A 23,707-nucleotide genomic window follows, 5' to 3' on the forward strand; every position below is an offset into this window, starting at 1 on the left:
TTCACTGTCGGTGGGTCAAAATCCTGGAACTCCCTCCCTAACAGCACTGTGGGTGTACCTACACCACATGGACTGCCGCAGTTCAAGAAGGCAGCTCACCACCATCTTCTCAAGGGCAATTAAATGGGCACTAAATGTTGGCCCAGCCAGCGACAGCCCACATTCCATGAACAAGTAAAAAAAAATCATAAGAAATGGAATGAAATATCTGACAACAGTTCAGCATAACCATTTCCCTCAGTTTTGTTCTGAGTCACAGTGTGGAAGTGTTTCGAAAACTGCCAATAGGAACAAGTGTCAACCATTCAGCTCTTGGAGCCTCCCATTCAATTAGATCGTGGCTGATCTGTATCTTAAACTCCACTTACCCATCTTGGTTCTGTACCCTTTATAGCTTTAATTTACAAATACCTTATCAATTTCACTTTTGACATGTTCAGTTGACATATCTTCAACAGAATTTGTCGTATATTAGTCACATATTTACTTTTTAAACATCAAATATTTAATATGTGAAGTGTGTGATATAATGTAGAGGCGACTACAGAAAGTGGTTGTTGTGATCTTAATGGAATGTTTATGGTACTGGTGCATGAAACCAACAACTATTTATTTCCTCAATTCATTCATCCATTTAATAAAAAGGCCTTAAAAGCTTCTAAAGATTTGCAGTGAAATTAATGACTCATAGTTGGTAGATAATATTTCTATAATGTCCAATGCGGAGTTACTAAAAATTAACATCTCAAGTGATGAAATAATTGAAAAGCCAGACTGTCAGCAGGACCGACAGCTCCCATTTCACAATTAAAACACAAGGTAAAAGCCTTGATTTAACTTGTGGGTGGACTCAGCAGGAGGGAACCCCTTCTCTGCCCACAGACAAGTCCTTGAAACAACGCCCTGCCTATATAAACACCTATAAGGTGTATATTTCTGTCTTGTTAATTGTATATCAATTGTGTTTAACTATATGGAGGTGGAGGGCATTACTTGGGCTTTTAGTTGAGCACATATACGAGAGACCTATTGAAACTGTAGTGCGGTCGAGTTTGGAAGTGTATGCCTGTAAAGTTTCATTCTGTAAATAAATATAAGACTGAGTAATATTGGCTCTAGTATCATCCTTCATCACTGGCTATCTGGATTATCAGCTGTGGCAGGAGACTCCAGGAGAACAGTGGAAATGCTTTAGGGGTGTCCTCAAAGCATCATGAAGAGGTCAAACATTCCTGTCAATTCATGGGAGACCCTGGCTTGTGGCCAATCAAAAAGGAGAAGATTCATTCGGGAAGGCACCGAGTTTATTGAGTGACTTTGTTGGGAACATACAGAAGCAAAGTCAGAGGGAGTACACAAACCTCCACACAGCCCATCTACCCAACCTTTCAAGCACCACCTGCCCCGCATGTGGCAGAGTCTGCAGATCACAATTGGACTTATCAGCCACCTCGGAACCCATCGAATCGGAGTGGAAACAAGTCATCCTCGATCCTGAGGGAATTTCTAAAAAGAAATAGGTCTAGATTATAACACTGTCCCCTGCACAAAATTGGCAGGCGTGGTGTCATGACTGACAGTCAGGACCTGAATGCTGGTGGGGCCAAAAAGCAACTACCCTCCAGTCCCTTGAATCATGCAGTGAGAGGGGATATGGGCTATTCCCACATGGAGGAGGTTGGGAAGAACCCTTGGAGCAGAGGAGCCCCAAAGCTTTTTAAACAGCATCTACAGAGAGGGATACAGTTGACGTTTCCAGTCCGTATGACCCTTCATCAGAACTAAAAAATATATAGAAATGAGATGAAATATAAGCTGGTAGAGGGGGGTAGAGCTCCATAGGGGGCCAGTGATAGGTGGAGGGCAAGAAGAGACTGCCAAAGATGTCAAAGACAAAAGAACAAAGGGGTGTTGAGGGTGGTGATATTGTCTAAAGGATGTGCTAATGGGGACATTAAGGGTAGTAAGCAGGACAAGCTAGTGGCAGATGGTCCTAGTGGGGGTGGGGTGGGGGGAAGGGATCGAAATGGGCTAAAAGGTGGAGATGAAACAATAGGTCAAAATAAATTTAAAAATAGGTGGGAAAAGAAAAATATATTTGTAAAAAAATTATAAATTATTGGAAAAAGGGGGATCGGAAAGAGGGTGGGGATGGAGGAGAGAGTTCATGATCTGAAATTGTTGAACTCAATGTTGAGTCCAGAAGGCTGTAAAGTGCCTAATCGGAAGATGAGGCGCTGTTCCTCCAGTTTGCGTTGAGCTTCACTGGAACAATGCAGCAAGCCAAGGACGGACATGTAGGCATGAGAGCAGGGTGGAGTGTTGAAATGGCAAGCGACAGGGAGGTCTGGGTAATGCTTGCGGACAGACAGAAGGTATTCTGCAAAGCGGTCACCCAGTCTGCGTTTGGTCTCTCCAGTGTAGAGGAGACCCCACTGGGAGCAGCACTGGGGACAGCAGATGCTGTCAGACCTGCTGAGTTTTTCCAGGTATTTTTGTTTTTGTTCTAGATTTCCAGCATCTGCAGTTTTTTGATTTTACCCAAAGTTTTTTTGTTGGGCCGGGAGGCACCTCCCTTCCCCTCATGAGCCACAAGAACATAAGAATTTAAGAAATAGGAGGAGTAGGCCATATGGCCCCTTGATCTTGCTATGTGGTTCAGTAAGATCATGCCTGGTCCGATCTTTGCCTCAACTCCAGTTTCCCACTTGTTCCCCATAACTCTTGACTCCCTTTTGTCCATCTCAACTTTGAATATGTTCAAAAGCCCAGTCTCCAAAATTCTTTGGGATTCAGAATTCCAAAGATTCATGAACCCCTGAGAGAAGAAATTCCTCCTCATCTCCGCCCTAAATGGGAGAGACCCTTTATTCTGAAACTATGCTGGTAGTTCTAGATTCCCCCACTAGGGGACACATTATCCACCCTGTCAAAACCCCTCAGAATCTTATATTTTTTCAATGAGATCACCTCTCATTCTTCTAAACTCCAATGAGTATGGACCCAGCCTGCTCAAATTTTCCTCATAAGACAACCCCTTCATCCCAGAAATTAACCTAGTGAACTGCTTGCAATGCAAGTATATCCCTCCTTACGTAAGGAGACCAAAACTGGATGCAGTGCTCTAGATGTGTTTTCACTAACAAGGAATATTCCAAAAAATGTTCAATCATGACTCTCATGGGCTTTTCCTGACCCAAGCTTTTGGTGGAAACTTGGGGACTGTACACATGTGGTACATCTCAAAGTGAAATTGTCAATATCCAAACAACGTCATTGGACCCCAACATCTCAATAACACCTCCACCTTCCCAAAAACCTTGGGAATTAAAATGGTGGGGGAGCAGGAAGACTACGCAGATGAAGTGGATTCCACCTGGCCGCCATTTTGGCTCCTCTCCACCACGGCATTGTCCATGCCAGGTGAGCAGGGCTCAAATCAGGACTAAAACACCTGAGCAAGCTTTGATGGTTTCTTAAATCGTCCAGACCTGAACCAGCTAAGTATTGTTTAATAACTGACGCTATAATGCTTCGCAAATCCTTCGTGTATTTGGAATGAGATTGTTGCTGAGTATAAAATACGCATGATCATATAAACTATGGAATAGCTATTAAGAGAGGTACAAATGGAATGTTACAAAGTTTCTGCCATTATGCCCAGGTGACTCTTTCTTTCTTTGTATTTGCCTCTTCCCTCTATAGTGGGACTGCCAAGTCTTGGATGTGGTCCCACTTTGGATATGGGTCAGGTCCAATACTATTGGATGAAGTTGAGTGCACGGGCAATGAGCTGTACTTGGACGAGTGTCAGAAAAGCAACTGGCGACAGCACAACTGTGAGCATGCAGAAGATGCTGGTGTCTCCTGTGACCCATTTGCAGGTAAAAGGTTCAAGTGTTTCCTGCACCATTTTGAAGTTGATTTATTTGGGATGGAGGAGTGCTGGGGAGAGAAGTTACACATTGAAACCGGTCAGCAAGATTGACCATAGAATTTAGCATTAACCCTATCATTGTCACAACCCTGTATTTGATTTTATTCATTCCCAGGACGTGGGCCTCACAGACCATTTATTGCCCATCCCTACATGTCCTTGAGAAGGTGGTGGTGAGCCACCTTCTTGAACCACTTCAGTCCAAGTACATCCTGGATAGTTTTAATCTTTGTGCAGAATTGAGTGCACCAACTAGATTTGCCAACCCTCCAGGGTCTAAAGACTAATTTCCAGATCACTGCTGTAAGCAAATTGGAGAAAAATCACAGAGACAATAAAAAAATGGTGTTCCTTTTAAAAAAAATTTTCCTCGAACACTTTGTATACGAGCTAGAAAGAAAATGTTACACAGTTATAAAGTTACACAGTCAGGAAGCATCCAATTGGGTAATGCAGAGTCTATCCACTTTCTGATTGGCCATGGGAAGGCGGAGCACTGCATTGATGAGCATGTTGGGTAACCAGTAGCGTGTAGGGGTGGGGCCATGTGAAGCTGGTCATGTAGCATGTGGGGGTGGGGCCATGTGAAGCTGGTCATATTGGGTAACCAGTAGCATGTGGTGGGGCGGGGCCATGTGAAGCTGGTCATGTTGGGTGACCAGTGGTGAGAGTGTGGGGGCAGGGTAGTTGGAGGTCATGTGATGGCACCTCCAGGAATATGTTCAGCCAGGGTTGGCAAACATAGGACTAGCTAAACCCAGCAGATAGCTTCAAGGGTAAAGCAAGATAAGATTTGTATGACCGAACATCGCAAAAATGTTTATATCATAGTTTGGAACAATATAATATGTTATAAAGGGGCCAGCCTACATGCCACTCATCCACATTATGTGGCAAGCACTTATTGCCCTTTGAAAGAGGCTAACAAGACACAGAACTGTACAAACTATCGCTTCGAAGACAATCTGTGTGAATGCAAGTATCACCCACAGCCCGTCAATAGGTTTGAAACAAAGAACACCTCAGATGGAGGCAAATACATGAGGGACAGTCAGGATTACGCTGGTTACTGCAATTAAAGTGAAGAGATGAGGAATGGATGAGCTTTGATGGGCCAAACAGTCTTCCCTCCTTAGATTTCTCAAGACAATTGCTGCCAAATTGCTTCTGGTGCCACTTACCCTGCACAGGACAAGATCTGACGACAACTGGCAAATCCAGGGTCGTGTTGTTTAGTTCACAGATTTGAGAATGTACTGTTTTATTCTCATTCAAAACCAGTGATGCCAGAAAGAAATACCTGTTCATAGGGCAGACCCTTTAACATTACAAATCTGCGTGATCACAGATTAATTTCCTACCACAGTGCTCCTTATGTCGGACGTGAGGTGTGATCGGAATATGAAGCGTTTGTTACCCCCTACAGCCCCGTATCTTAGGCAACTCCACAATCCAGAAAGTGGTCTCCAGCTCCAGTAAACAAGCTACATTTCCCTTTAATGGGACTTCAGCTAATGTGGAAGTTACATTTTGTGAGCTATACACAAGCATGTTTTGATAATTAACATTAACAGCTGCTTTTTCATAGAACTCAGTGCATTTGAGGAGGATTCCGGCGTCAAAAATCAAATGACCCCAGGGTCACGTACAAGCTGGGATTTTAACTCATTCAAAATCTTCCACTTCCACGGAGTTAAAATTGGGCCTTATTATAATCCTCATGGTGACTGCTTTAATATGCTCCTTACAAACTACCACTGTCACCAAGATTTTGGGCATCGTATGTATTTTTTCCTAATGTCTCCTGTGATTCTGTTTTAAATTTTATGTGATGACACTCATGTGAGGGGCCTTGGGAAGTTCTACTACATAAATGTTGCTATATAAATGCAAGTACATGCTGTGGCTGTTAAATAGATCTTGGATATACTTCAACCAGCCTCGTGCTATCAAAAGTAGAATCCATAATTGCTTTTATATTGCAGCCTGTGTTTCTGGAGTGCAGCCTGAGTGCCAACCCATCTTCTACAGATGCTGAATAGTGATGGTTATGGTAGTGGAATAGCAACACTTGAAGTCATGGATTCAGAATCAATACATTGGTCAATAGTGGCCAATCAGCAGGAAAGAATGATTGCTGCGTCGGTGTAAAAAATAAATCTCATTCACTAGTGTCCTAAGGAGATCTTACATCTCTAGCCTACATGTGACTCTAGTCCCACACTACACAACGGACCCCTCAGACTCCATCAAGTCACTCTGTGGGGTCAATTTTGACTTTAGGTGATCTGCCCATTTTGGTGCCCTGGCTATTTTGAGGCCATGACCTCAGTTGAATTTGGCAAGTGAGCTGCGGGTCACCAAACCAGCGTTTCTGGCACAGCTCGCTGGGGGGGGAGGCCTCAGCTCTGGCACTGCCACCTTTAGGATCAACTGTGGTTGGAGGGAGGGTGGGTGGGAAGGGGGAGGGGGTGGTTTGATCATGGCTGGGGGTGGGGGGGGATCCTGGGGAATCAGTGGCCCAGATTATTTTTGTGGGCCTTGGAGTGATGCTTACCTTGAGTGGGTCTCCTTGGTCCCTCCACCCGTGGAACTGATCCGATGAGTACTCTCAGGATCCAATCAGTTCCAACCAAGAGTGGCAATCAGGATCCTAATTGCATCATAGCCCGCTTTCCATATCGAAAGGGGCTTGTCAACTGAAATGAGGTAGGCTATTTGGACATCTGGCTGTAGGTGCAGCCAAGCAATTAGAAAGGCAAATGGAGCAATTAAGACCATAAACGCTCAAGAGACCAGAATTAAAGGAGTGCAGATATCTCAGAGAGTTTTGGGGCTGGAGGAGATTACAGAGATAGGGAGGGGGTGAGGGATTTGAAAACAAGAATGGGAATTTTAAAATCTAAAGCAAAATAATGTAGATGCTGGGGACCTGAAATAAAAATATAAAATGCTGGAAATATTCAGCAGGTCAGGCAGCATCTGTGGAGAAGGAAACAGAGTTAATGTTCTAGGCTCATGGTTTTTCATCAGAACCTCCACATACTGTGTGACTCCTTTAATCCTTCCCCTGCCCAAGGACCTCGGGTTTCGTCTAGCCACACTAACATTCCTCCCTCAGTCAATGCTGTCACAAACAAACCATGTTCATCTCATGAATCTATGTAGACATTCCTGACCCAGCTGCTGCTTTTGCCTCTGTAGCAATGGACCTTCACTTCAAAAGTAATTAGTATGTGAAGTGTTTTAAGGTATTTCCACATGACGAGTTGTTATCTAAATGCAAGTACTCTTCCGCTTCTCCGCTGGCACTCTTGACTCTTGTCCTTTCCGTATAAAATAAATGATATAAATGTGTGTCCAATGGATGATTACTACAGATGGTGTCATACGGCTGGTTGGAGGCAGAGATTCCAGTGAGGGAAGATTGGAAATCTATCGCAACGGAGTGTGGGGTACGGTGTGTGATGACAGGTGGACTGACCTGAATGCTCAGGTTGTTTGCAGGCAGCTTGGATTCAGGTAACTTCAAATGCTTTCGACATCCCTTGTTTCATAGATTGAGGCAGCATAGGAGGAGGCCATTCAGCCCATTGTGCACTTGCCAGCTCTTCAAAAGAGCCATCCAATTAGCCCCATACCCCTGCTCGTCCCCCGAGCAGTGGTTTAGTTGGTCGCACTCTTGCCTCTGAGTCAGAAGATTGTGGGTTCAAGTCCCACTCCAGGACCTGAGCACAAGGACATAGGTTGACACTCCAGTGCTGTACTGAGGGAGAGCTGCACTGTCAGAAAGGCCACCTTTCGGGTGAGCTGTTAAACCAAGTTCCTGGCTGCTCTATCTGGTGGATGTAAAAGATCTAGTGGTGCTATTTTGAAGACAAGCAGGAGGGTTATCCCTAGCGTCCTGGCCAATAATTATCTGGCAAATTAGCATCATTCAAAACAGATTAGTTGATCATTATCACATTGGTGTTTGGGGGAGCTTGTGTGTAAATGGGCTGTCGTATTTCCTACATTACAACAATAACTACACTCCAAAAGTACTTTATTGGCTGCATAGTGCTTTGGGATGTCCTGAGGTTGTGAAAGGTTCTATATAAATGAAAGTCTTTTCTTTTATAAAGGATAATACGTGCATACAATGATGGACAGGAAAAGACCTTTTGGTTTCTGTCGCTACACAATTGTGATACCCTGTGAATCACAATATATAAACTCCCTGCCTCACTCAAATACCATGTATGAAAGCAAGTGTCCTTGGAGGGGAGGAAATGGGACAAGCAAAGTGTGCGGAGGGGAAAAAAATCTTGAAAAATACAAGTCTATTTAGGGATTTGACACGTAGATATTTTCAGAAGTCACAATCTTAACAACAGCTTCAACTGCAGACAATGATTCTAAAGCACATGGATAACATGGAACCGAACAGATCTTTCAAGAAATTACTTGTTTTATAACATGTGTGGTGCCAGTGTCTTTAAGGGAATTACAGTCCAGTTCTCTTAATTCAAATATAAAAGCAAAAAACTGCGAATGCTGGAAATCCAAAACAAAAACAAAAATACCTGGAAAAACTCAGCAGGTCTGTCAGCATCTGCGGAGAGGAGCACAGTTAATGTTTCGAGTCCGTATGACTCTTCAACAGAACTAAGGAAAAATAGAAGAGAGGTGAAATATAAGCTGGTTTAAGGGGGTGTGGGACAAGTAGAGCTGGATAGAGGGCCAGTGATAGGTGGAGATAACCAAAAGCTGTCACAGACAAAAGGATAAAGAGGTGTTGAAGCTGGTGATATTATCTAAGGAATGTGATAATAAAGGTACAGATAGCCCTAGTTGGGGTGGGGTGGGGGGAAGGGATCAAAAAAGGCTAAACGGCAGAGATAAAACAATGAATGGAAATACATTTAAAAATAATGGAAATAGGTGGGAAAAGAAAAATCTATATAAATTATTGGAAAAAACAAAAAGGAGGGGGAAGAATCGGGAAGAGGGTGGAGATGGAGGAGAGAGTTCATGATCTAAAATTGTTGAACTCAATATTCAGTCCGGAAGGCTGTAAAGTGCCTAGTCGGAAGATGAGGTGCTGTTCCTCCAGTTTGCGTTGAGCTTCACTGGAACAATGCAACAAGCCAAGGACGGACATGTGGGCATGAGAGCAGGATGGAGTGTTAAAATGGGAAGCGACAGGGAGGTCTGGGTAATGCTTGCGGACAGACCGAAGGTGTTCCACAAAGCGGTCACCCATTCTGCGTTTGGTCTCTCCAATGTAGAGGAAACCACATCGGGAGCAGCGAATGCAGTAGACTAAATTGAGGGAAGTGCAAGTGAAATGTTGCTTCACTTGAAAGGAGTGTTTGGGCCCTTGGACGGTGAGGAGAGGGGAAGTAAAGGGGCAGGTGTTGCACCTTCTGTGGTTGCATGGGAAGGTGCCGTGGGAGGGGGTTGAGGTGTAGGGGGTGATGGAGGTGTGGACCAGGGTGTTCTGGAGGGAACAATCCCTGCTGAATACCACCGGGAGGGTGAAGGGAAGATGTGTTTGGTGGTGGCATCATGCTAGAGTTGGCGGAAATGGCGGAGGATGATCCTTTGAATGCGGAGGCTGGTGGGGTGATAAGTGAGGACAAGGGGGACCCTATCATGGATCTGGGAGGGAGAGGAAGGTGTGAGGGCAGATGCGCGGGAGATGGGCCGGACACGGTTGAGGGCCCTGTCAACCACCGTGGGTGGAAAACCTCGGTTAAGGAAGAAGGAGGACATGTCAGAGGAACTGTTTTTGAAGGTAGCATCATCAGAACAGATGCGACGGAGGCGAAGGAACTGAGAGAATGGGATGGAGTCCTTCCAGGAAGCGGGGTGTGAGGAGCTGTAGTCGAGGTAGCTGTGGGAGTCGGTAGGCTTGTAATGGATATTGGTGGACAGTCTATCATCAGAAATTGAGACAGAGAGGTCAAGGAAGGGAAGGGAAGTGTCAGAGATGGACCATGTGAAAATGATGGAGGGGTGGAAATTGGAAACAAAATTAATAAATTTAATTCAAAGTTGCTCAATTCAAATTAATGTAAATTGAAGTCATGTGAAAGAAATTAAATTGCTTCATTTGTTGTACTGGGATAATTTGGATTTTTTTCTTCCCAGCACAGAATGGATTTTAAATAGTTGGTTTTGAATATAGTAAAACCCCACTGCCTTTTTTGAGACTGTACTTGTTGCATCAGTGTTTGTTTTTATCATTGACCAGCGGCCCTGGGATTGTAGCACCTGAGGCCAAATTCGGACAGGGACTTGGCTTCATACTCCTGGATGAGGTGGTCTGCACGGGGACTGAACTGGAGCTTCTGGGATGTGCTCGGAGCAACTGGGGCCAACACGACTGCTCGCATCACGAGGATGTGGGCGTGATATGTGCACAGGCAGAGACCAATAAAATAAGCAAGTCTAATTTAGGTAAGCATGCAGTTTCCCTGAGAACGCTTTTACAGGGAAGCTGGATTAGTGCATGAGGAAAGAATAGGAGGAGGGAGACATCTTGCACTCATCAGGACAAATGCAAGAATGCCAAATTTCAAATGATCACAACAATTTATACTGCAGGGAAAAGGGTGCTGATTGGTTAGCAAGTTGACTCTGATTGGCCGAGGTATTGTGGTGACAACAATGGGAAACTATAGGCTCCCCAACCTCCCGGGTAGTCCAAAGAAAGGTGCAAGGCTTGATATTCCTGTTGTTTGCAGAGAACGGGTCCCTGTGTGTGGAAGTGTGTCAAAGGGTATGTGCATAGGGGCAAATGAAATAAGGCAGGAGGAAGCACATGTGGACACCCAGCATTGATTGGCCACATGGGCTGAATGGCCTGTTTCTTTGCTGTAAATTCTAAGTAATTCTACTGCTGGAAAAGTTTTAATCGAGGACGGGCAAATAAGTATTGCCAGGAATGCTGTTATGTATACCTTGCTGTGTTACAAGGCGCTACTGTAAGGTTGCTGCCCTTGACAAACATGTTAATCATACAGCCAGATACAATGTTTAAGTCTTATCACGATTCTCAGAAGTGTCTCCAAAGTATTTCACAGAACAATACAGCACAGAAGGAAGCCATTTGGCCCATCTTGCCTGAGGGAGAGTGATTCATTTGGTCCCACCTCTCTCACTTTCTCCACAGTCGCCAAATTATTTTCCCTTCCAGTATTTATCTAATTCCTTTTGAAAGTTACTGTTGAATCTACTTCCACCGCCCTTTCAGGCAGCGCATTTCAAACCACAACAACCCGCCGTATAAAACAAAAAATTCTCCTCCTGGCACATTTGGTTCTTCTGCCTTCAACCTGTGTCCCTCTGGTGACTGACCCTTTTGCCACTGGAAACAGTTTCTCCTTATTTACTCTGTTGAAATCCCTCATGATCTTGGACAGAAGGTGCGAGGAACTAGACTAGGTCATATTTGGGGAGGGAAATTTGGCATGTGCGGTATTAAGAACTTTAAATCTGGAGCTTCCCTGAACTGGCGGGTGAATTGCACAGCAGTGATTGTTCTGTGACTGGTTATGTTGCATTTACAGGGCCAGTCATCCGGCTTGCGGATGGGGAGAATAGTAAAGAGGGGCGTGTGGAGGTATACCTCCACGGAGAATGGGGGAGTGTCTGCGATGACGGATGGACAGACAAGGACGCGAGAGTCGTCTGCAGGCAGTTGGGTTACAGGTGAGTCAAGGAGCATGACCACCTTAAAGCAGTCGATCAGCTCTCCGAATGCTTCAATCCAAACCGCATAACTAACACACCCGATGGCAAAATCCAGAAACCTAAGAAACACATTGACAATGCGTTTGCATCATGCTTCACTACCAGTGATTCAGGAATTACTCGGATGGGCATCGCAATACCTGAGTTGAGTTTTTTTTCACTGCTTCCAAATTGGAAATGCAATTTGATAACAGTACGACTGGGAATTCCATGAATCCTCTGTCTCCTTCACCAATTCACTTTAAGGATGGAGGGATGTTGAAGGAGATGAGGCGAATTAGAATTAAATTAGATGCAGGAAGGAAAAGAAAGATTGAATTGAGAGAGAGAGAACAAAACAGAGAGAAAGGAAAAGTAAGAAAAAAACTTTTCAATTATATTTTTAATAACCTCGAGTAACAATTTACTATCTGTAGGATTGAGACTCCACAATTTCAGTCATTCTCTTCTTGTCCTTCAAGACTGAATCTCCTATTTGGACCATAAATCAGATAATTAACAGGGTACTTATGACATGAAATAAGCGTCTGAAATGTCTCTGTTGAGATCCATACGTGTTTGTACCACAAATCCAATAATTCCTTGAAACTAGCAAGCTGAAGTTTTCAGGAGGTAAATGACAGACTGGCACTAATTGCCCAGAAATTTGTGGTGATTCTTGGCTCATGCCATGACACGTCCTTGTCGCAAGTTGCTGGATCTTTTATACACTGATAATGCCACGTGCGTTAAGTTGTCATTATTTCCCCAGCGATTTTGGGGAATTTTATAACAGATAGACCCGAAGAAATGTATTTCAGTTGCATCCGATACATCATTGGGCAATCTTTGCAAAATTCTGCGTCCGATTCTCTCTTTATTCCTGAGTTTTTAAAATTCATTCATGGGATGTGGGCGTCGCTGGCTATGCCAATGTTTATTGCCCATCCTGAATTGCCCCTGAGAAAGTGGTGGTGAGCTGCCGCCTTGAACCGCTGCAGTCTGCCTGGTGTAGGTGCACTCCCAGAGTGCTCTTAGGAAGGGAAATATTTTGCATCCCTTTTGATATCTATGTTCCCTTGTTTTCTCCACTGCTCACTGGACAGATGTTTTTTGGGGAATTTCCTCAGGGCTTCCCCTGATTTTGCCACCATAACATCAGCCAATGGAAACCCTATTTGCACTGTTCATCCAGGGTTTCTGCTGAAGTTGGAACAGCCAAATGCAAGACCGTACCACTCGCTAGGTGACATCTTCTTTCTACTTCGTCCCATCCGTTCATCATGTTAAACATCTCTATCATATCATCCTTTATTCTCCTCGATTCTAATATAAAAGCCCCATTCTTTCTTTCTTTGTTTAAACTGATAATCACTGTGAGTGAGGTGTGTATATAAAATGTTGTGCGTCGTCCATTCAGCTCCTCAAAGCACCATTCAAATTAGATCATGGCTGACCTGTGTCTTAACTCCATCTACCTGCCATGTTTCCATAACCCATAATGCCCTCATCTGATGAAAATCTGTCAGTCTCAGTTTTGAAATTTTCAATTGACCCTCAGCCCCAGCCCTAACCAGCACCCCCCCCCCTCCCACCCCCCCATCCAGCTTGAACAGTCTGTTAGGTTGAGAGAATTCCAGATTTCCATCATCCTTTGTGTGAAGAAGAGCTTCCTGACATCGCCCCAGAATGACCTAGCTCTTTATTTTAAGGTTATGCCCCTTTTGTACTGGACTCCCCAAATTCCTCCAATCACTATGTGCTAGCAAAGTCGGAAACACTGAGGAGAAGATTTCCTGCATCGGTACCTTCCTTGTATGTTTGTGGTATTGGTGTAGATAATGGCCAAAAGAAATTCCCCATCTCAAACCCCACAGAGGAAACACCAAAGTGGGAATCTGAAAGACTCTTTCCCTTGCAGTGGCCAATCCAAAGCCAGAACAATGGCCTATTTTGGGGAGGGTCATGGACCTATCCACCTGGACAATGTGAGATGTACTGGCCATGAGAATTCACTGGATGAGTGTGATACATCCGGCTTTGGAATCCATAACTGCTGGCCCAGCGAGGATGCGGGTGTCATCTGTGATTACAAGGAAGATCCACCAGAGGAGATTAGCAGCAGTGGTGAGTACTGACGGGCCCTGACGGGCGAGTGGGATAAGCTCCCAAATAGACATTCTTGTCCAAAATTTTCGCTGGAAGTTACTGTCGAATTTACTCCATTATAGCGAGACGCTGATAGTCTCACTGTTACTTTTATCACAATATCAAGGCCCTGGTGCACTAGTTATTGCCATCAAAATAAATTATCAAATAGGGTTTACTTATGTTATATTATTACCTGTATTATACATAGCATTGGGTAGTGTCCCTACCTCTGAGCTGGAGACTCCGGGTTTGAGCCCCACTCCAGGACTTGATGGGATTTGGGTATCGCTGGCTAGGCCAGCATTTATTGCCCGTCCCTAATTGCCCCTGGGAAGATGGTGGTGAGCTGACTTCTTGAACCGTTGCAGTCCATGTGGTATAGGTACACCCACAGTGCTGTTAGGGAGGGAGTTCCAGGATTTTGACCCAGCGACAGTGAAGGAACGGCGATATATTTCCAAGTCAGGATGGTGAGTGGCTTGGAGGGGAACTTCCAGGTGGTGGTGTTCCCACGTGTCTGCTGCCCCTGTCCTTCTAGATGGTAGTGGTCATGGGTTTGGAAGGTGCTGTCTAAGGAGCCTTGGTGAATTCCTGTAGTGCATCTTGTAGATGGTACACACTGCTGCTACTGTGCGTGGGTGGTGGAGGGAGTGAATGTTTGTGGAAGGGGTGCCAATCAAGCGGCTGCTTTGTCCTGGATGGTGGCAAGTTTCTAGTGTTGTGGGAGCTGCACTCATCCAGGCAAGTGGAGAGTATTCCATCACACTCCTGACTTGTGCCTTGTAGATGGTGGACAGGCTTTGGGGGTCAGGAGGTGAGTAACTCACCACAGGCCTCCCAGCATCTGACCTCCTCTTGTAGCCACAGTATTTATATGGCTAGTCCAGTTCAGTTTCTGGTCAATGGTAACCCCCAGGATGTTGATAGTGGGGGATTCAGTGATGGCAATGCCATTGAATGCCAAGGGGAGATCGTTAGATTCTCTCTTGCTGGAGATGGTCATTGCCTGGCACTTGTGTGGTGCCAATGTTACTTGCAACTTGTCAGCCCAAGCCTGGATATTGTCCAAGTCTTGCTGCATTTGGATATGGACTGCTTCAGTATCTGAGGAGTCGCGAATGGTGTTGAACATTGTGCAATCATCAGTGAACATCCCCACTTCTGACCTAATGATGGAAGGAAGGTCATTAATGAAGCAGCTGAAGATGGTTGTGGGCTGTGAACACTATCCTGAGGAACTCCTGCAGTGATGTACTGGAACTGAGATGATTGACTTCCAACCACATTCATGATGTGGCCAAACAGGTAGATTATCAATCTATGAACCCTTCCAAGATGCCTGTGGCAGGCAGTACAAGTGGGAGAGCCTCCTGGTGAGCCGCAAAATGGTGCCCTCAAGCTATAGCCTCTGGTGACAAGGAAGCAATCTGCTCCAGGAATAAATAGCCGTGGAAACAGACATAGGCTCCGTGTGCCACTAGGTACAGGAGAGAATCAAGGAAGTAATCTGAAGAAGAAGTTAATGCCATTTTAATTAACTCTTTTAAAAAGGAACCAGGTGAGTATCTAGTAATGAAGCTGGAGGTTATAGGGAGATGAATTTACACATAGGGCAGTGTCTTACCGATGTTCGGCAGGCTGGGCAGGAGCGGGCGCAGAGCCGATGGAGCTGCCTCAGGGAGATTCAGTTGATAATAAAACTTCTGAACAAATGAACGGAAAAATTATTGAAACATGTCCCCTCATGTGACAGTGTCACAACTGCGTCATGTTTCTACATTTAGCAAATTTTATTTAATTATTTTATTAAACCTTCAGGAAACCTTATCCTGCCCGTGGATGAGGTTTCCTGAAAAACGCGAAGGCCGCTTGGGCTCTTCTGCCCACCAACCTGTTGATGAGCTAAATTACTTTCCTAATGGCCTTAATAGGCCTTTGACAGTTCGGCAGGCGCGCAGCAGCCTCCAGCACGTGCCCACCAAACACAATATCGGAATGATGTGCAATGACATCGGGACGCACACCCAACGCCATCTCGCATAGTTTTGTGCATCAGCGTGTTAAGCCTGCCCCCACACGCCGATGGCAATATTCTGGCCGTAGTGTTTAAGGAGAGGGTTTGGTGGCCTGAATGACCATTTTTGTCCCTTGTTTTCAATGATATTTTGTTTAAAACTACACGTTATTGATAAGCAGTACATTTATCCCATAGTTATAAGTAAATCATGATAAGCTACATTACACTGAGCTACCCCTTCAGGAGTATTGTTTAAAGCTGCCAAGTTTCAGATTCCACTATGAACCTTTATTTAAGATGTATCCTTTAGTATTTTTGATCATGATATTTCAGTAGGTCCATGATGGACTTTGGTGGAGGTTTGACACTGAAGAATATTAGCTTAGATTTTAATTGATTTTGTTTGGGATGTTTAGGTTCCTTGCCTTCAGTGTGTGGCCTGCGTTTAATGAATCGTCGTAAAAAGCGAATTATTGGTGGGAATAAATCAATCAGGTAGGAACTGAAAACAGTATTTTAATCAACACTTTGCTGTCCATCAGGACATTGGTGAAGTTAATCTGATAATCAGCTGAGTTTAAAGGTATACATGTTCCTAAGTTTGACTTTACTTTTGATAAGGGATAATTAATAATTACAAAGATCAGTTCACCTTCCTGCTAGAACACCAAAAAATAAAAATAGTTGATGCTGGGTCAGTTGATGGTATTTAGAAATGAACGGGGATCAGCTTTTGTGGATAAAGGTGTTAAGGAGTTATAGAGCTATTAATAGATGAGGTTGATTCACATGGGAGTTAGGAAGAGATTACAGAGATCTTTGTGGGTGAGGGGCAGAGGGAACATGTGATTCAAACAGCTGTTAATGGACTGTAAGGTGCTGCCTTGATGGATCAAATGACCTTTTGTCATTCCAAGCTTTCCTCTGTTCTTTCTGTCAAGATAATAAATCTATACCTGTAATGCCCTGTCAGTCTTTCCACCCCACCCCCACTAGAGCTGTACCTTGAGTGTCCTGTCTACCATTCTTAATTAGCACCTTTCTTAGATAATATCACCACCTTCAACACCTCTTTGATCCTTTTGTCTGTAACATCTTTTGATTATCTGCTCCTATCACTGCTTGCTTATCTCCACAATCACCACACCCTCAACTTCTCTCTCCCCCTGCCCCCCCACCTTAAACCAGCTTATATTTCACCTTTTTCCTAACTATGCTTCAGTTCTGCTGAAGGGTCATGAAGACTCGAAACGTTGACTGATTTCTTCTCCACCAATGCTGCCAGACCTGCTGAGTTTTTCCAGGTAATTCTGTTTTTGTAATAAAATTATTGCTCCTTTTTTTCGTCTGTTCATCCTCATTTTCCCTTGGGATCATCTCCACACGTTCCTGCCTGGCCAAATATTCACCCAACTGCAAACTGCTTTGCTGTTGACCACAGATGCCACATCTAACTCCAATTCCCAATAGGCTAAGTTCCTAATTTCAATCAGGTAGTCAGAGGAGATAGGAAATAGAGCATAGACCTTTCCCTGTAGAGAAGGATCTTCATAGGTTACCTGGAGATTGAATGTACAGCAGGAGACCAGTATGTTTGCCAGTCTCTTTTTAATAAAATTCAACCACCATGCCTTACTACCTACTCGTCTTAGTACCTTGTTCAGTAGTGACATAGGGAGAGAGGCTTAGCGTGTCTTCCACATCTGTATGCGTTTGCAGTTTTCATATGAACTTACTAAAAGTTTGATGCACAAGTTGGGCCTCCAGAATGCCAGTCGCTCAAGATTAATGTAATTCATAAGTGAACACATCCAGTGTTATTTGGAGGTCTCTTTTTTGTATCTCATGGGTACAGGAGGATATCCACAGTGTGGGTCATGTACACAATTGTATCTGTGGAAGATAAGTGTGAAAAAACATGAGTTTTCTGACACAACCAGCTACATATGTAACGAACATGTTTGCACTGGGCAATGGCATATATCAAATACAGAAAGTACCAGGGCGTACTTAAATTTACTCTATTAAATGGATATTGGCTTAAATGGACAGAACTTCTAATTGTGACATTTTCTTTACATCTCATTGCCTACTACTGGTGATCTTTAATCTTTTCAGCCACATAGATTCTGCTTTACATTTTATTCAGTAAGGAAGTTAAATTCTGCCTTTTGTGCCACTTAATCTTTAAAAAATGTACATTGCCCCCGGATGCAACTGGAACCTGTTTGTTTAATTGCACTTCTGTATTGACAAAGTGCAACAGTTTCAGTGCGATTACCAGATGTTGACTATCACCAGCTGATGTTACATTCAGTACCTGCTTGGGCCACCAGCACCAGGAGCTGGTCTAAACAGGTATGCTCTAGTTTCATCATCACACTGTGTAATGATTCAAACAGCTAACTTTCTAGGGTAGAACTACTCGGTTTTAATCTGCTTTTTAAAAATTTAATATTACAGGATTTAAAATTTTTAAAAATGTATTTATTTTACAATAGCCATTTTCCCTCATTATTTACACATCATGTCCCACATTGAACCTGGAGAGGAAATCTGTGTGTCGGGGCATTTCTAGCTCATGAAAGTAATGCATGATGTCTGTCCGCTGCTTCCACCCTTTAATAGTTTCTTCATGATCCATTTTGTCCTTAATCACCAGCAAGTCGATAATCCAGGGGTCAGTGATGTGGGCAATTTTCATTAACGTTCTTTATCCAGTCCCTGTTTCACTGTGATATCCAGGTAGAATTTCCGTATGGTGTTGGGCACCTCCTGGTACCAGGCCCGGTAAAGCTCCCTCACCCGAACCTTGTCTTTACCCTGGTTCCGGGACCTTGATTGAACCCATCACACAGGCACCCCCCCAGCCGCCATCTTCACAATTTTCAACACCTGTATGCTATCGCCATAGTGCGCAAGGCTACGGGCCAAGTGCTGAAAAAATGGGATTAGAGTAGATAGGTGCTTGATGGCTGGCACGGACATGATGGGCTGAAGGGTCTGTTTCTGTACTGTATAACTCTGTGACTCTATTAAATTTCTCCTTAACCTTCTCTGCTCTAAGGAGAACAACCCCAGCTTCTCCAGTGTCTCCACACACGGAAACCACTCATCCCTGGCACTATTCTGGTGTATCTCTGCACCGTCTCCAAGGCCTTGACATACTTCTTAAAGCGAGGTGCCCAGAATTGGACAACTGAGGCCTAACCAGTGTTTTATGAAAGTTTAGCATAGCTTCCATGATCTTGTACTCTACGCCTCTATTTATAAAACCAAGAATCTCGTTATAATGGAAAAAACGTGCACACATGGGCCCAACATATGTAACTTTCCTCATGGACAAAACAAAATGTGTAGGTTACTCTTTATCTGTTTTGGTTGACTCTGGACTACGTAGAGGGGTTTGTAAGTGTTTTCCTGTCAAGACATTTCTGACCTGTGATTCCAGAGGTGGATGGCCATGGCAAGCGTCACTGAGGCTGAAGACGTTTTACCGAGAGAGCCGTTTATTGTGTGGAGCCACATTAATCAACAACTGCTGGGTGCTGACTGCAGCCCACTGCTTCAAAAGGTTTGTGAGGGAGACAATAATCCTTTGCTTTCATTGAAAAAGTAGTTTTGGCCCTGTTTTCTCATTCCATTTAAATTTATTAGTGTGGCTGACATTTAATTTTTGCTTTGCATGTGAATGGTATTTCCTCCCAACCTCAGCATTGTGTCTGCTCCAGACTTCAAAGTGCAGGAGTAACCATGTAGAACTTAAGGCATGTTTGTTTGTGCTGAGAGTGAAGAGTTTGTTTGTGTCAGTTGTGGCTCAGTAGCTCACACTCTTGTCTCTGAGTCAGAAGGTTGTGGGTTCAAGTCACACCGAGGTGACTTGAATATGACACTCCAGTACTGGAGGTGCTGCCTTTCAGGTGAGATATTAATGTCTGTCCTCTTGGGTGGATGTAAATGATCCTACATCACCATGTTGGAGATGAGGAGTGGTCTTTTCTCTGGTGTTCTGACTTATGTTTTTCCCTCAATCAGCATCACAAAAACAAATTATCTGGTCATTATCACGTTGCTGTTTGTGGGAACTTGCTGTGAGCAAATTGGTTGCTGCATTCTCCACATTACAACACTGACTACATTACAAGAAGAAAATACATCATTGGCTGTAAAGCAATTTAAACACCTGGAGGTCATGAAAGACTATAAATCAAGACTTTCTTTCTAATTATATAGATATGAAACTTGCCGGCATTTACTGACTGTGCTGATGTTTGGTCCTTACTGGTCCCCTGCACAGTGACCTTGGAATTATTGTTGTGCATTTCGTGCACAAAAATCTAACACTGCTCTATGCAGTTCCTTTCTCTGTTATTTTGACGACGGCATTATCCTGTTTATTTGAACTGGGTTAACTCTTCTGATAACACAGTAGACAAAGGAATTGAGCACGGAAGTGTTGATATTCTAATATTCTCACAGAGTAGCTGTGCCCCAGTTCCATAAGTCAATGTATGTGCTCTTGTGTGAAGGTATCTGGAGACACCTGGCATCCATGAGTGGTAACCTGCCAGTGCCAATGCTAGTTACTTCTCTGGTTCATACCATGAATATATCATTCTAATGCTGTGTGAGGCTCTGATCATCCTACACAAAACAACTCAAAGGAACTATCACAGCTTGTGGCTAATGTGAGCATAATGCAAAAGTTCAAGATTTATTAACTCTTAGTGCATTTGGATGAGCATTGGAATTGATATAGCACTCAATATGCTACAATTGCATCTATAAGACTACAATTATCACCACTGTATGGATTGGGGTAGACGATGGCGTAGTGGTAATGTCACTAGACTAGTATTCCAGAGGCCTAGACTAATCCTCTGGGGACATGGGTTCAAACAGCAACTGGTGGAATTTGAATTCAATTAATAAAATCTGGAATTGAGAGCTTATCTCTCCTCAGTTGTCATAAAAACACATTTGTCTGGTTCATTAATATCCTTTGGGGAAGGAAATCTGCCATCCTTACCTGGCCTACATGTGATTCCAGACCCACAGCAATGTGATTGATTCTTTAACTGCCCTCTGCAATGGCCGAGCAAGTCACTCAGCTCGAGCACAGTTGGGGATGGGCAATAAATGCTGGCCTTGTCAGCGATGGCCACGCCCCATGAAAGAATAACTGAAAAAACATTCCCTCAGCAGAATCTTCCAAACCCATGACCTCTACGCTGAAAAGAAATAAGGGCAGAAGGCACATGGGAACATCATCACCTGCAAGTTCCCTTCCAAGTCACACACAATCCTGACTTGGAACTATATCGCTATTCCTTCATTGAGTTTAACCTGGAACTCCCTTTCTAACAGCACTGTAATGTACCTACACTGTAAGGACTGCAGAGGTTCAGGAAGTCGGTTCATCACCACCTTCTCAAGGGCACTTGGGGTTGGCAATAAATGCTGGTCAACCAAACAACATCCACATCCCATGAACAAGTAAATAAAAAGTAAGGCTGGATCAAGTACAAGCAAATAGAATCTAAACCATCAGAACCCAAGTAATAAATTTGGCTCAAGAGCAAAATACTGTGAATGCTGGGAATCTGACAGAAATTCAGGTCAATGTTCTGATGAAAGGACATCAACCTGAAACGTTAACTCTGTTCCTGTCCTCAGGTGCTGCCAGACCTGCTGAGCATGTCCGGCGTTTTCTATTTTACCTATAATAAATTGGATTATTCGGTACTACGAAATCTCAGCATTAGCAGGATTGAACTTAATGTTATATAATAGCAAAATTCAGGTTCAAAGATTGCATTACGTCCTTGGCAAAGTTCAAAGTGGCATCGCTGATAATAATATGAAAGCAATTGTTATAAAAAGAATGAAAGAGGGACTTACATTTAAATAGCATCTTCCACAACCTCAGGATGTCTCACAGCTAATGAAGTACTTCACTGTTGTGATAAGGCCAAGATCACCTGGTGTATTGTGTTGTGCTGATTTTGGAGTCTATCTTTATGGTCATCTTCTTGCACAGTTAGTGTCAGTTCTTATTCTTATTTTCTTTCTGCCTTTTTCTCCAAAACCACCCTCTTCTTAAAGAATTTCCATTTCAGGAGAACAGCACTGAACTGTACAAAAACAACAACTTGCATTTATATAGCACCTTTAACGTGATAAAACGTCCCAAGTAGCTTCACAGGAACATTGTCAAACATCAAAAGAGGTAGGTTTTGAGCGGCATCTTAAAGAAGGAGAGGCAGCGAACTCCAGGAAGGGAATTGCAGAGCTTAACACCGAGGTCGCCCATGGTGGAGCGATGGAAATTGGTGGATCGCAAGAGGCCAATATTGGAGGAGAGCAGAAATCATGAACGGTTGTAGGGCTGGTGGGGGTTAATAGAGAGATGGAGGGGTTGAGGCCAGGGAGAGATTTGAAAACAAGAAGGAGAATTTTAAAATTGAGGCATTTCAAGAATGGGAGAAAATCCTTGATATGGCAATAGAAGTTGCTACAATTGTCCTTGTTACCCTTGACTTGGGTACAACATGGTGTAAATTACTGTAAGTGTTAGACGGTCTTCCATGGTAGCTGGGAGTTTACAGTACAATCAGTCTTACTTCCTAATGTTGTTTCCTGTGCCTGATTGCAGGCTGATCTCTTCCTTAGCCCATGTTCCTGTGCTGATGGACATCAACATTTATCAAACTCTCAGCATCATGCACCAGAATGGGGTGGATGGGGTAATTGGAGTGCTGCCAAGAGCTCTCATTTACATAGGGAACCAAAGGGCAAAGAAAATGAAAGAACAGCTACTCGTGGAAAGAAAGACTTGCATTTATATAGCACCTTTCATGACCCCAGGATGGCCCAAAGTAATTTGCAGCCAATGAAGTAATTTTGAAGTGTAGTCACTGTTCCAATAAGGAAACACGGCTGCCTATTTGTGCACAGCAAGCTCCCACAGACTATAACAAAAATAAAAATACCTGGAAAAACTCAGCAGGTCTGACAGCATCTGCGGAGAGGAACACAGTTAACGTTTCGAGTCCGTATGACTCTTCAACAGAAGGTTGCCAACTGTCCAGGATTTCCCTGGAGTCTCCAGGAAATAAAGATTAATCTCCAGGACACTGTTGCAAGTGACACTCAGGTGGAAAAGTGATAGGATCATTAAAAGAAATGGGTATTTTTCCATTTAAAAAATTTTTTTTCATAGTTATATAAGTGCAGGGCACGGGAAAACGCGGTTCGCTAATCAAAAATAATCCAGTGGAATATTTGAAGAGTCTGATCAGTTTGTATTTGGGGTGGGAAAGTGGGATGACACAAGGATAGATGCGTCTGTTGACCAATGCCAAGAGCATGGGGATGGGGGAGCTTGGAGGAGAGAGGCCTTGTGTTCAAATCTCCAGGAAAACCTTCAACCAGAGTTGGCAACCCTACCACAGACAGCAATGTGATAATGACTTGCTGTTGGCTGAATGATAACTATTGGTGAAGACAGCAGGAGAACTCTCCTGCTCTGCTTAGAAATAGTGCCATGGGATCTTTCACATCCACCTGAGAGGGCAGGTGGGGCCTCAGTTTAACATTTCATCTAAAAGGAGGCGTTTACAATAGTGCAGCACTGCACTGGAGCATTAGCTCAGATTTTTATGCTCACTTCGCTGGGACAGGACTTGAACCGGTAACTTCCTGACTCAGAGATAAGACTTGCTGCCAACTGAGCCACTCAGTGCAGCAGCTGAGACGCTGCTTCTCAAGGATGCCTTTCCTGAATGGAGCACGTAAAATGGAAATGTTGCCGGGGGGAGGGAGGAGGACCTCCTGGTGAACCTGCTCCTGGGCCTGGCCAAATTGGCCATTAACAGGTGCAG

The 23,707-nt window shown here is 43.8% G+C and overlaps 1 protein-coding gene across 1 annotated transcript in view; it reads left to right on the top strand.

Annotated features, from left to right (window-relative positions):
* Positions 1–23,707, top strand: part of LOC144668685 (neurotrypsin) — a 42,288-nt gene that overhangs the window by 13,823 nt on the left and 4,758 nt on the right. The window contains exons 7-13 of the mRNA XM_078530994.1: positions 3,706–3,884; positions 7,318–7,459; positions 10,176–10,381; positions 11,494–11,635; positions 13,578–13,783; positions 16,241–16,319; positions 19,276–19,398. Coding sequence (XP_078387120.1) covers positions 3,706–3,884; positions 7,318–7,459; positions 10,176–10,381; positions 11,494–11,635; positions 13,578–13,783; positions 16,241–16,319; positions 19,276–19,398 — 1,077 coding nt within the window. The remainder of the gene's footprint in view (positions 1–3,705; positions 3,885–7,317; positions 7,460–10,175; positions 10,382–11,493; positions 11,636–13,577; positions 13,784–16,240; positions 16,320–19,275; positions 19,399–23,707) is intronic.

The sequence above is a fragment of the Cetorhinus maximus genome, chromosome 27, assembly GCF_964194155.1.
Source record: "Cetorhinus maximus chromosome 27, sCetMax3.hap1.1, whole genome shotgun sequence".
NCBI lineage: Eukaryota > Metazoa > Chordata > Chondrichthyes > Lamniformes > Cetorhinidae > Cetorhinus > Cetorhinus maximus.